Consider the following 14,451-nt stretch of genomic DNA (forward strand, 5'->3'; position numbering starts at 1 on the left):
ACCTCCACAGAGAAATGTACATGGCGTTTCAAGATTTGGGGTTAAACATATACATTTGGGTATCTTTCTGAGCAATGGATGGTAGCAAAACAATGTGGTGCATTGTGGAGATTGTGTGGACTTGATATGGAAAATGTAATCCACATGATCTGCATGTGTCCTGCCATCGTGGTTGGAAGAAGAAAACCCTGTTGGTCGGGGCTAATGAAACAGAGCATACGACTCACCAGCAACAAAAAATAAAATATGCACAATCTTGGTTTATTTATTAGAGGAAACACTGAGTAGAGCAATCTGGTTGTCTGTGAGTTGCAGGGATGGTGATGTGGATAGAAAAATATTTTTAATTTCTGCATCAGTATCCTGTCTACCAAACAGCTTATCTATTTGAATTTATCTAAATTATCTATAATTTATTTTTGTGTATGAGATAATCAATAAAATATTTATTTTTAAAATTTATTATTATATGTGATGGTATATTTGTCATATTTCTTGATGAATTTGTTCAAGTTCAACAAAGTTTGAACTTGAAAATAAATGTTAACTTTGCATCAAAAAGGTAATATGACATTTTAGTGTATGTTATCACTTTGTAGTAGTGTTGATTTAATATATTTTCGTTACTAAGGATCTTATCTACATGATTAATACAAATTGAGAGAAAAATTAAAAATGTAGAGTGCCATAACCAGCAACGTCACAAGCATGGTTTGTTGGACTGATAGCCTTTGTTTTTTTTTCTTTCATAGATAAAGTTAATCGCATTAAGCAGTTTGATAATTTAATGAATCTAAAAGAAGAGAAACTCCGGACACGATTCAGAGACACTTACAATGCTGTCATGTGGTTACGAGAGAACAAAGATAAATTTAAGCACAGTGTCTTTAAACCTATAATGCTAGAGGTGAGGTAATTTCATTAAATGTTTACTAGCAGAAAACAGCCTTAACATATGTTAACTAATATTAAACAAATATAATGTAAAATGGTGCCTCATCTTGGCTGAGTTGATGGATTGATGGACCTTTGACTATCTAAGTTTGATTAGGATTGCAATACACAAAAGGTTGTTGGACTCCCATATTGATGAAGAATAATTTCCTTGCTGGTCAATGGAATGGGGCCTTGAATGGCACACTGCTCAACATCTATTTCATGATTTTCTATTGTGACAGTTGAGAACTAGTCAGTTTCATTACTGGAAAGGTTTAGTTGCTGATGGATTACATGAGTGACATTGTTCTGTCTCAAGTGTTAACTTTCAGTGAATTAAAAATTCTCGAACTGTGTGTAGCTCACCTTGATTTGCCAGCTTCATATATTACGTCTGGTACAATCTGGTGTTTATTTGGGTAGGGAGTAGTTCTGCCAAAATTAGTAGACAAGTGAGTTATGATCACATTTGAACACTTTTGCCAAGACCTCATTCTAATAAGTGAAGCCTTTCAAAATGAGGTCTACCGATTTCCCCTATACTTATCATGGACAGACTCCTTCAGTTGCAAAATCAAAGATTTAAAAAAAATGGTACATACAGCAGCTAACTGGTTGTCCACCTCTGTGGATTCTTGGAAGTGGAACTCTTAATTTCGAAGAACAGTGCCCACTTCTCCTTGTTGTGGAGAAGTCTCTTCTGTACTCTTGCGGCAGAACTGAAAGATCTGGCATCTGAAATTTTAGAGTAAGACTGAAATCTTGTGATTGGAGATGAGTGAGCTCTAAGTTGACCTCCTTGGGCCTAGCTTTGTTGGAAGCCACATTCTGCAGCTTCCCATGCTTATTAGAAGACTTTAAAGAACTGCTGTGTTGAAGGATGAGAGGGAGCACACAAGTTATCTGGAGCAGCAGCAGTGAGGCATGACTTGAGTTCTGCAATCCTCTGGACAGGTGACAAAACTGTAGTAAAGATGGAGATGCAATGGGGACAGAGGCCATCCCATTCCCAGTGGCAGGTCAGAGGGAAATATGGGCTGAGTACCAATTAGAGAGACATGCAAAATACCAGGGAAGGATCAGTCATTTTGAGTTTGAGTTTGAGTTTGCAGTTCACCAGGGCTGTGGTGTAGGTCAGGAAGTACTAGTATTGTGGAACACAGCTGAGAAATCTGATGGAGAGAAAATACTTACTGTTGCTGAGGAGAAACCAACACCACGAAGGGCACTAATGAAGTGTTACGTCTTCACAGCTTGGCACTAGTGCTCCCGAAAGAGGCTTTCCTATCCATGTGGTCCTCCCAAGATGGCTCAGTAGCCAAGAGATCAGAAAATCACTTTGCCCAGTTGATGGGAAGACTCAGATACATCACAAAAACCAGTTTACCGAACACCTTGATAAAAATGGAGGGTGTTTGCTAGGGGGAGTAAAACTAGGGACAGAGGCAGTGCAAGATTGTAGTTTGTTATAGAAGATGAACTGTATAGGCTTTAGTTTTATTGGTGAATTCTGACATGCTATAGGCCTGATTACGACCTTGGCGTATTGGGATACTCTGTCACAAATGGGACAGATATCCCTCCTGCTGTTTTACAAATTCCATAGGATATAATGAAACTTGAATTATGGTGGGCGGGATATCAGTCACGTTTGTGATGGAATTCTCATCTGCCAAGGTCGTAATCAGGCCCTTTGTGCCTATTTTCACCCTCCTCCCTTTATTCCTGTGACATCTGGTAGTCTGAGAGTAGTATTCCAGAATATCAAAGCACAAGAATATTGTACTACAAAAATATCATAGCCAGAAAAATCGACTACCAAAATATTGTGAGCTAAGCATGTCTAGGTAACCTTTACAGTTCTTAATTAACTCAGCATCTCCCCTCACCATGTCAGTTAATGATTTTTAAAAGCAATTTTTTAAAATGCATCCTGTTTTTCTTTAAGGATGCATTTCAAAAATAGAAACGACACTGGACCACTGCCTGCTCTGAAAATATGTTGGGGCCCCCATTCACAAAGGGGACAGGGTCTCTTGGGGACCCCTGCCCGTTTGCGAGTGGGTTACCGTCTCCTTCAGGGAGTCGATAAAGTATGAATGTTTGGGACCGTATTCCTGGACGCAGAATATTCATTCAAACCAGTGCGACGCACTATAAGAAAGGTACGCCCTTTACACAACCCTTCCTAATACTGACTCGCAAAATAGGGTTCGTACATTGGGAAATGCATTTTACGGCCTAATGGGCCATTTGTGACCAGTAAAATGGGTTGTACATCTTGCCCATTGAGACAAAAGTATATGGCACCTAAATACAATCACACCACACACACACACCTGCCTTTTAACCCACAGGTCACTACATATGTGATTGTGTGTGGGTTGGCGGGGGTAGAGCAGGACCTCCAGGGGAGTGAGTGAAGTTTTCTAAAGGAGTTTCAATGTATTACAATGTGCAATAAATGAGTTGTAACTTTACTGCAAATGTTTTTCTTCATTTTAAAATTAACATTGGTAGAAGAGCATGGCTAACAGGTAGGTAAAAAGCCACGGACCTATATTTTAATATGGATAAATACTTAATAATATATTCACAGGTTGTATTGAAACACAATAATCCCTATATAGCCCTTTAATTCTAATCACTAGTAGTGTTTTTATAGAATATTTATATGGGTGGTTCTATCTAATTATGTATTAAATGCTATTCTGAGATTTTATGGTGTGGAGATTGTATGCTGCTTTTTATATTTCAGTTCATAGTTTCTTCCTTCTCTTGGCCTCCTGCTAAATGGCCCTATTGGAGAACACCATTTGGAGCACATAATGGTGGTTGTATATAGCTGCAAGCCCCTTTCTGCAGCCATATTTATGTTGAATATTAACTTATGAAGTTTTCCTATAATTCTGTTATCTGTGTCTTAAGTTGGGTGCTGTCTACTGTATTTTATGATTTTTTTTTCTTAATTTTATTTTTTTACAGATCAATATGAAAGATCAACGACATGCTAAGTATGTTGAAAATCACATTTCAATGAATGATTTGAGGGCCTTTGTTTTTGAAAGTCGGGAAGATATGGAGCTATTTCTGAAGGAGGTAATACTAGTCCGATATTAGGTGTTTGATAGCCATAGTGATTTTGACAAGCATAAAACAGCTCTTCTATTTTGTTTGAAAAAGGATTGGAATTGTTAATAATTTCTTGTTAATAATGTGGGTATGCAGATCTAAAATTGTATTTGACTTGATGAAACAATATAAATGACATAGCAAACAAATGCTTATTGTAGTAGAGAAACTTTAGATTTGTGCTTTATAATATAACTTTACTAGTGATTTGTTTATTTTTTACCATACATTTGATGGTCCATTCTTTATAGAGCCTTATAGGAAAACGTTAAAAATGATTTTGTGTGCAAGGGCAGTATACTTATCTGTGTTCTGAAAGCCTTTCGTGTTCCAGGAAAAATTGCCTATAAATAGATTCCGTCTGACTATCCTAACCATATGGAGGGAGACCTTGGATGGGAAAGGTTTAAATGCTGTAATGAATTTATCTGTATTGAAGTTTACCTAACCTAAAACAAATAGATTTAATTTTAATTCCGCAGATAGAACATTATCAATTACTCTAGAATCAAGCAGTGTTATCTTGCTGTCAGTCCACTTTTGAACATACATGCAAGCTTGCTACCAACCAAAAAGAGTGTAGAGAAAGTGCACAACATGGGAGGTGTCCTCATTGCAGATCTCTCCTAACCTTAGGGAAACACTGTCACCAAACCTATCTTCCACCACTTATGCCTTCTTTGTGTAACACTGCTTGTGCTTCCTTACTAAATAAATGAATGCATGAAAAAGTATTCTTATAGCACAACTATTAGAAAGTTAAGAGCACTGAAATAGCCAGGTTCTTGATTTCTTTCTTAAAGCTATGTGGTTGACCATTTCAAAAATATGCAGATGTAGAGAATTCCACAGTTTGGCTGACGGAAGGTGATCTTGGGGTCCTCCAGTATTGGATCTTTCATAGAGTTACATGCTTGAATCGTTCTCCATCGTCTAAGTGGGAGTCCCACGGTACAATTAAATAGTATGGAGAAAGTTTACATATAAGACAATGCTAAAGTGAATTCACTTTCACAGCTTATTCACATCATTAGAAAAGATCTGAAGTCTTGCCAATCAGGCAATAGCACCCTTAAGAACCCTTATCACAGAAGCTCTAGTCTCTCAGATTTTTTACTGGATGTTGCTTGAAGGGAGTCTCCCTGACCTCTGTTCAGTTTTCTTCAATCCAGCTTCTGAAGATTACCAGTCTTCATTCCATAATGTATGACACATCGAAGAAAGGTCTCTTCAGACCCTGCGAGACGTAGAAAGGAAAGGCTTCATGTGGATAACCTATATAAGGACTGTCTCTGCTGCCTCTGCCCCCAACACAAGGTAAAGGATTGTAAAGTCTGCTGCACTTTTTCGTCCAAAAACTTGAAGGCAGGGAGGGGAGGTTTTTATAGTGGCTACAACTCTGCTAGCTTTCACAATAGAGAAAGGTCCCATAAGTAGGAGACTTCTGAGGAAAGCAGGAAGGCCTTAAAGTTTCCCATCATGGGTCTGTCAAAGAATTAAACAAAAAGGAGAAAATACTCAAATGTCCTCAAAAACTGCCTCCTCTGAACCTAGCATGCCATCTACCAGGGCTGGAAATCGGCCTTATACCTTCTCCTCAGAACCTTCGACGAGGCCTAGAAATCATCGAAGAACCCCATCGACGGCAACTTCACTGTCCTCATCGACGACAACTTTGACGGTCACTACCGTCTATGACGACACAGCCGGTCTCCGACACATCAATCCTGTTGATGAAGATTTCCTCATTGACAAGGACTCCGTCAGCTACCTTACTGCCGTCAATAATACCGCCATTGCCGATGACTCCTCCGACAAATTCTGTGATGATGATGCCATGGCAGCCAGAGATACTGTTACCTATCATCATCACCTTGACGACGACACCGTCGGTGAAAATAAAAATTGCCAAAACTTTCCTAAGACCTCAGGATACCTGCCTAAGCAAGGTCTCTCGCTATCCTCCGAGCCACTTGTTGGACCTAGAAGCATCAGAGGATGAGGGCCTTTTTGGAACAGCCCACAGCCCATCAGAACACCAGGGTAAATACCAGGATGACGAAGAGGAGGAAGAAGAGCAATATTATGGTCTGTACTGCAATCCACAAGCCAAGAAAAGATATTTTCAACACTACCAGGTCTATCCTGAATCACCTTCCAGACAGGGTGATATTCAAGTGCCTCTGTCACTTTTTCAGGACTTAGAGGCCATGCTGAAGGATTATCGTAGAAGGTTCCCAGAACCTCCTCAAGAGCAACCAGCGGCTCGCCTCCACCAACATCTACTGCATCTCCTGCAATCCCATGGCCTATCCCTCCACTGATAACTCCCAGGTTGACACCTGCTTCCAATATAGTGGCACCCCCAAGGTAAGATCCAACGTCCTTGGATGATGAAAGGGAGGAAGTCGAGCTCCTGGACACTCACCCACTACGTGATGACTGGGATGATTATCATCTCCCCACTCCATCACCGCTCCATCACCGCCAACACCTAATCTTGTGGGCTCTCCTCCGGAGGACATCAGGAGTTTTCATAATTGAATAAAACGGCCTACAGCAAGATTCAACTTAGCAATTTCAGTTAAGCAGTCAGACAGCTTTCTGTGTGACTTTAAGGATCAGGCAAGAAAATCTCTATGGGCTATTTGGATCATAGAGTAAATATGGGAAGAGGGGATCAAGCTCCTGAAAAACCCGACAACAGTGGCAGCGGTTGTACTAATTATTGATGAAAAATATAAAGCCTCAAAACATTCCCCTGCTTGCTTCACAGGACATCCTAAACCTGATTTAGTAGTCTCACAAGTGGCACAGGGTCGATCTAAAAATCCCTCCACTTCCTGCTCCGCCTGACAAGGAAGGCAGGCGCTTAGAGAACCTAGGGAGCGATTCTCCACCATGTCTGCCATCATAGTTTGTGCGGCCAATACCTTCACTATCTTAGGTCGTTATGATAGGCAGATGTGGTCAGGCATTGGCGCCTTTATGGACCTAGTGCCTGAAGACAGGAATTCAGAAGCAACAAAGATCCTATAAGAGAGCAAGTGCACATCTTCCGAAATAATAGACTGTGCAGTGGACATAGCCTCCACTGACTTCTGGCATTTGGCAGGAGCAGCAGTTTTACACCGCCTTCAGTGTTGCTTGCCTTCAAGAATGATTGCTAAGTAATGGAAAAAACACCTTTTAGATACTGTCAACAGTGCCGCTCCAAGTACTCATGGACAGACCAACACACAGTCTGTAATTTGTGCCTTTCCCCAGACCACAACAAGGCTTCTTGCTCCACCTGCCTTGTGTTCAGATCCAACAAAACCATCCAGAATCATTGTGACTGATGCCACGCACAACATGCAATGGAGCAACGAAGAGATGAGGAGGCCCCCAATATTTTTGGGGAAGATGTTAAACAGGAGGCATGTGAAGATAAAATAGACACTGGCCAAGTAGAACCAGAGTCCCTATCGGAGTTAGACCTCGAACCGCAGCCAGCTCAGACAGATGAGACAGTGGGCACATAGTGAGTACCGCACACGAACAAGGCACTCACTGCCTATCCAGGGGTCAGGCTTTGAGCCCTCATTAAGAGTCGACCGGACTGCCACTGCTTTCAAGCCATAGCTTGCACTGATCTAAAGCTTCGGAGTACTACAACACCCAGTCAGCTACACTAAAGCAAACCTTGACCCCAACAACATCTTTGGTGCAAGCTACTGCGTCGACACTAAGAGTCACTTTGAGCTGGAGCGCACATTGACATTGAAATCTGCTTCGGGCTCCAGGTTAAGCTCGAAGGCTACATCGGCGTCTAACCAGCCACCATTGGGGAAAGCAACTAAAGGGCTAAAGATGCTTATTTTATAACAATGGGAATGTTTAAATATGTCTAGACGTATTTAAACATTGCAGTTAAGTACTGTTACCTTTTTTAAAGTGCAATAACATGTTTCTGCGTAAAGCAAAACACTGTTATCTTTGTAATGCTTCTTTTGGCCAGAGCCTGTGCCCCCCCCACCCCCCACCCACACACACACACACCAGGGATCACTGGAGTCCCCCCTAGGGGGGTGCCGTCCCCTAGTTTGAAGACCACTGCCCTAGGAGGAGCCCAAACCATATACTAAAAAAAAATGGAATGCGAACACATGACACCCACCTAGGTAAGTGGAATGTTAGAGGGGAGCTGGGGGCACTTGGAAACTCCAGAGGTAAGTATCAGAGTGCCCCCTGGTGACCAGGAGGAAACGAGGAAATCACTAGATTTTCCTCAAACCACCCAAAAGGACGAAAATTAAGAAAATGCAGAACCTAGACAAGACTACAAGAAAGCATCGGGGAATTCCTGAAGAGGAAGACCTGTGGAAGGAGGGGACCCAAGCCAGAAGTCACAGAAGAGTCCAGGAGGAGTCGGAGCTACTATCCACCCAGCTGTGGATGCAGGAGTTAGTCGACGGTGAGACGAAGATGGTCAGGAATGCAGCCCTGGAGCAGGTGAAGAGTTCCTGGAGGATGCAGTCGACATCCCACACCGGATAGAAGCTTGCAGGTGGTTAGTGGCGTGGAAAAGCCATCAACAAGCCTTGGCAAAGGTGGAAGTGGTGGTGAAGCAAAAGTGGAGCTACCGGGGACCAGCAGGACACAACCCACAGGAGGAGTCCAAGGGAGACCCTCAGCAAGGCAGAGTGTCCACAGAAGAAGAGGCAGCCCCAGCAGGAGACCCACTGGACGAGGAACCGGGAGTCACAGAGGAGCCCACGCAGCTTGACTGAAGAAGGGTCCCACACCGCAGGAGAAGCACGCAGAGGGCTGTTCATCACATGGAGTGCCGGGGGCTGCGGCTACATGGAGCCTGATGATCCTGTGGAGGAGATGCAAACAAGCCGTGGCAGCTGCAAGAGATGCGGTGCACGGGGGTACTATCCTGCTTGGGAAGGCAAGGTCTTACCACCACCAAAGTTGGACAGCTGACAAAGAAGACTAAGAGGACTACTCCGGACCACTACCCGTGATGCAGGATCCACGCAGCTCAGGATGAGAGGAGATCCACCCAGCCAGTCGTCGTTGCAGTTGGTGCCTGCGGATGCAGGGGAGTGACTCCTTCACTCCAAGGGAGATTCCTTCTTCCTTCTCATGCAGGCTTGCCACCCTCAGAGGATGTACAGCCGGGGAAATGTTGCAGAAGCTGGGAGGAGCCGTGGGAACAAGCGGAGTCATCTTTGTGGATGCAGATTGTCGGTTACTGGAGGGTCCAGTGGAGGTTCCAGTGGCTAGAAGTCGAAGTAAGGTTGCAGAGGCGTCCTGCTGGAATCTTGCAGAGTCTGAGGACCCACCCAAGAGAGAAGACCCTAAATAGTCCTGAAAAGGGGGATTGGTCACCTAGCTAGGTGACCACCTATTAGGAGGGGGCTCTGCTGTCACCTGCCTGGCCACTCAGATGCTCCCAGAGGTCCCTACCAACCTTGGATTCAAGAAGGCAGAACCCATGGACCTTCTGAAGGAGCTCTGGGCACCACCCCTGGGGTGATGATGTACAAGGGAGTGGTCACTCCCCTTTCCATTGTCCAATTCCGTGCTGCAGCAGGGACTGGAGGTCCTTGAACCAGTGTAAACTGGTTTACAACGTGGAGGGCACAAATATGCCCTTCAAAGCATACCAGTGGCTTGGGGAGGCTACCCCCCCCAAGCCATGTAACACCTATTTCCAAAGGGAGAGGGTGTTACCCCCCACACCCCTAAAGGAAATCCTTTGTTCTGCCTTCCTGGGCTTGAACTGTTCAAGCAGCAGAAGGGCATAAACCTGTCTGAGGGGTGGCAGCAGCATGGGCTGCCTGGAAAACCAGAAGAAGGCTGGTAGGAGCAATGCTGGGGGGGTATCTAATGAGCCCCCAGAGTGCATGGAATCATACTTTTAATACTGGCAACAGTATTGGAGTATCAATCCGACATGTTTGATACCAAACATGCCTAGGTTCGGAGCTACCATTGTGTAGCTCGATATAGGTAGTGACCTATGTCCAGTACACGCATAAAATGGCGTCCCCGCACTCACAAAGTCCATAAAAATGGAACTGGAGTTTGTGGGGGGCACCTCTGCTAGAGGAAGGGTGCCCACACACAGGTACTTGCACCCTGCTCTCTGGGCTAGGATGGCCTGCCATAGGGGTGACTTACAGTGACCTGGTGCAGTGATCTATGGTGAAAAAGGGTGCATTTTCCCTTTCACGCAGGCTTCGATGGTAGGCCTGCAGAGTACTTTGCTTGGGCCCCGCCTGGGTGGCATAATACATGCTGCAGCCAATGGGGGATCCCCTGGTTCCCCAATGCCCTGGGTACCTGTGTACCATATACTAGGGACTTACTTGGGGGCACTAGTATTCCAAATGTGAGGTGAAAATGGTACAAGTTACTAAGTTAGAAGGGAGAGAGCATAATCACTGAGGTCCTGGTTAGCAGGATCCCTGTGAACACAGTCAAACATACTGACAACAGGCAGAAAATGGGGGGTAACCATGCCAAGAAAGGGGGTACTTTCCTAGGGGGTGGAGGGGGCAGAACTCTGTGCAGCGACACCTGGGTTTTCAACCTCACACGGGCAAAATCATCACCAAGGCTCCACCTCGTCCAGCAGATTGTTCCTTGAAAGTAGCAGCTTACCTTTGAAGAACAGATAACAGTGCAGCCCCCACCACATCCTAAGCAGAAAGAGACATGATAGGGGAAAAGCCCTCTACCACAAACAGCTGCTTACCTGCCTCTTCCTCCTACACCCCCACAAAAACCCCCTCACCACAGGCATCTTATCACTCATACTATGAGGAGAGTAGCCCTCATTAGACATATGTGATATTCCATAAACCTAGAATCCACAAGATGATCCATGGGACGATTATGGGGTGACACCTCCAGAACCCAGTGTTACAGACGTATACCCCGCAAAGCCGCCTCCCCTGAAGACATCACCCCATATTAGATGTTATTCAAAGGGAAGCTAACTTTCACAAACTTGACCTTCAATCAGTGCAGGAAGAGGATGACGTCTTGGTAAAAAACCTTTCACTCACAAAGTGGGCCATCCATTTCTTGCCAATATTTAGTGGCATGCTCACACCAACACCGGAAGTATTGAAAGACTCTGTAAAGGCTAGAATTATTACTCCAAGTACGTACAAAGCATAAAAGCCTTCCCCTTCTGACCCCCACATACATTACTGGCCAGCTCCTGTCAGACTCGCTAGTTGTCCATGATGCATGCAAACGAGCAGGTGCCCAGTGCACTGGGGATGCCCCGCACCCAGGTAAAGAGAGCAAAAAATAGGATGCAGCAAGAAAGAGTTGCAGCGCACTCTGCAACACATTGACGTATTGTTAATCCAGTAGGACTCTTGGCAAGGTATGAGCTCACCTATTGGGATGAAATGGCAGGGCTTATACAGCACTTTCCAGTCCAGTACAAACAAAGGGCAGAGGAAATAGTATTATAAGGACAGCCCATCTCTAATACATTTATTACATTCACCCTTGATGCGGCTGACACTGCCGCTAAAGGGGTCAACTTGAATATCTTTATTAGGAGACGTTTGTTTCTCAGAATTTCTGGTTTCAAACCAGAACTTCAACAGCATCTGATAAACTTACTTTTTGATGGAGAGCATCTGTTCAGCCCTCAAGTTGATACGATGCTGGAGAAAATCAGAAAGGATAGAGACACTGCCAAATCTATGAGAGCATTGCAGTCGCTGTCTACTCAAACTACATTTCGTCGCCCACGGTGATGTGAAGGTTGGTATGCATAACTCTTATCAAAAACAGCAGTAACACACACAAACTACCATGGGGTACGTTTGAGGGTCACACGTAGAGAATAACAGCAGATGTAAAGGAGGAGCGACTTATTCCGCCGCCCCTGCCAAACATCTTGCATAAACTAGCTGTTAGCGATTCACCTACCACACAAAGTGTTCTTCTGCCACATTCATCAAAGAACAGTCCTGATCAAAACGGATAACATTGCTGCCATGTACAACCTTCAGAAATGGGGGCTAGGGGAATGCTCGCCACAGCTCTACACATTAGCTCAAAGCATTTGGAGGTTGGTGATACACGACAAAGTTCACCTTTTAGCAGAGTGTCTACTAGGAGTGGACAACAACTTTGCAGACCTGATCAGCAGGATACAGCAAAAGTCCACAAGTGGGAACTCCACCTTCAAGTCCTACTCCTGTACTTAGAGCATTGGGGGTCCAGCCTACCTCAACAGACGACTCACCTTCTACATCCCGTCCTGCCAACTCCCCTCAGCCGACCTCGCCCTTGCCACCGTCCCCCTCATTCCGAAGAGCGACTACCGGAAGCAGATCCTTCTCCCACCTCACCGCCAAGACCTGGAACATCCTTCCCTTGCCCCTACGACAGACCGAAGACCTGCTGACTTTCAGGAAGCGGCTCAAAACTGGCTATTTGAGCAGTAGCAGCAACCCCCCACCCCCAGCCTCCCCCTCAGCGCCTTGAGACCCTCACGGGTGGTAGTGCGCTCTACAAATACACTAATTGATTGATTAATTGATTGATTGATTGATTGATTGGTATTGTGTGAACGTTCTAGCAATAGAGCAAGCCCAGGTGGGACTAGCTTTCTTGCATATACTTTTTCAGTCTTCTGCAACACCCTCCATCTAGCCACAACCTCGTGAGGGAAGCTGCTTTCTAGTCTGTGCATAATGTGTGTATCTACAGCTTCACATACCACAAATGGAATATGTTACTTACCTTGTAGACATCTGTTCATAGTATGTAGTGCTGTAGAATCACATGCGCCACCCTCTTTCCCCCGAAGCTCTTGGTTGTTGCAGATACTGTACTTCATTTACTTTTTCTTTTTTACTACATGAACATCTTTATGCCTCCCTTTACTGTCTATCGTACACCTACTGAGCAGGGAAAACAATCGAACAATGGAGTCAGTGTTCATGTGCAGTATTCCCTGAGGGAGAAATAACCATACCTCATGACCCAAAAGACTTCTTCAAGCAAAAACAAGTTGTACATGTCTGAGGCCAGCACTAGATGACAGGTGTATGCAAAGCATGTAAATCTACAGCATTACATGCCACAAACTGATGTCTACAGGGTAAGTAACAAATTCCTTTCTTGCCTGGTCCAATTGGACTGCATTTAAAGGATGATATGGCCTTGGGGATTCAGACTCTTGACCTGCCGATCACAGTAAATGTTGGTAGGTCGCATTTACCTCACTGAACCTTAGGGCTTTGTTATTGATGCATTAATGAGATGAAGCTACAGGTGCATTTCTCCCAACATTTTTTTTTTTTCATTCTATTTTGTTTACTTTTTGCGAATGTTTATAAAAACATGACATGACATTTTATCAAACTATTATATCATTGATAAAATTAACAAAAACTTTATTCAGTTTATCCCGTTATGGAATGCTTATAAGATTTTAATGGTGCAAGTGATAGCGGGAAACTGTATGTTCGATAGCATGTGTGGCTGTAAATACACATGCTTTGCATAAGTCTGCCATCTAGTGTTGGGTCCAGAGTGTTTTTAAGGTTGTTTTTGTTCAAAGTACCTTTTCAAGTCACAAAATCAAGTGACTCCTCCTCTCTGTGATACTGCACATGGGCATTGAGCCCTTTGTTAGATTGATTTTTCTCTGCGCTCGGGTTCGGACGTGTGTTCCTCTCGCTCTGGTATTTCCTTGGCTCTGTCTCTTCCAAACTGTTCTCTATCGTCTTTCTTTCAGTGCCGGTATTGTAAATTGATCGGGTTTTCTATATTTTTGCAGTCGGGACGGATTACAGCCCTTCGGGGCGTCTGCACCTGTCTCTGGCCTAATCTTCCACGTGGCGTCGGACTATCCAGGCTAATGGAACATACTCAATTTCGCCTTTGCCCTAGAAATTCCCCTACACTGAACAAAATCTGGTGTGTAATTTGTCTTTCTCCTCAGACCACAACGAAGAAACCTGTGATGCCTGCTGTTTCTTTCGATCCAAGAAGTTGCTCCTGGACCTAAGAGCTCTTAGTTTACGTCCAAAACACCAGACGACTCTCCAGATATCTTCGGGGAAGAACACACGCAGGAGGAACAGGAGGAGGTCTTCTCCATCAAAGATTCGAAGTCAGACGTCCAGTCCGACATCAAAAGCCAGTCGCCTCCATGCAATCTCATACAAACACTTTAAAGAAGCCCCAGAAGCAGGTCACCGGACCGCCACTGCCTTCAGGCCATGGCCGGGTCTAAAATTAATCTCCAGATGCCCCGTTCTCCGGCTCGGCACCGAAAACAGCCAAGACGTCTTCTGCAGTGACATTAGGCTCGGCAACACCCCATACAGTCTCAGGATCCATCGACCC

General features: G+C 44.4%; 1 protein-coding gene across 1 annotated transcript in view; it reads left to right on the forward strand.

The window, feature by feature from the left end:
- SMC5 (structural maintenance of chromosomes 5) overlaps positions 1 to 14,451 on the forward strand; it is a 647,363-nt gene that overhangs the window by 148,647 nt on the left and 484,265 nt on the right. Inside the window, exons 10-11 of the mRNA XM_069228845.1 lie at positions 753 to 907; positions 3,922 to 4,035. Of these exons, the coding sequence (XP_069084946.1) occupies positions 753 to 907; positions 3,922 to 4,035 (269 nt within the window). The remainder of the gene's footprint in view (positions 1 to 752; positions 908 to 3,921; positions 4,036 to 14,451) is intronic.

Source organism: Pleurodeles waltl, chromosome 1_1, assembly GCF_031143425.1.
Source record: "Pleurodeles waltl isolate 20211129_DDA chromosome 1_1, aPleWal1.hap1.20221129, whole genome shotgun sequence".
Taxonomy (NCBI): Eukaryota; Metazoa; Chordata; class Amphibia; order Caudata; family Salamandridae; genus Pleurodeles; species Pleurodeles waltl.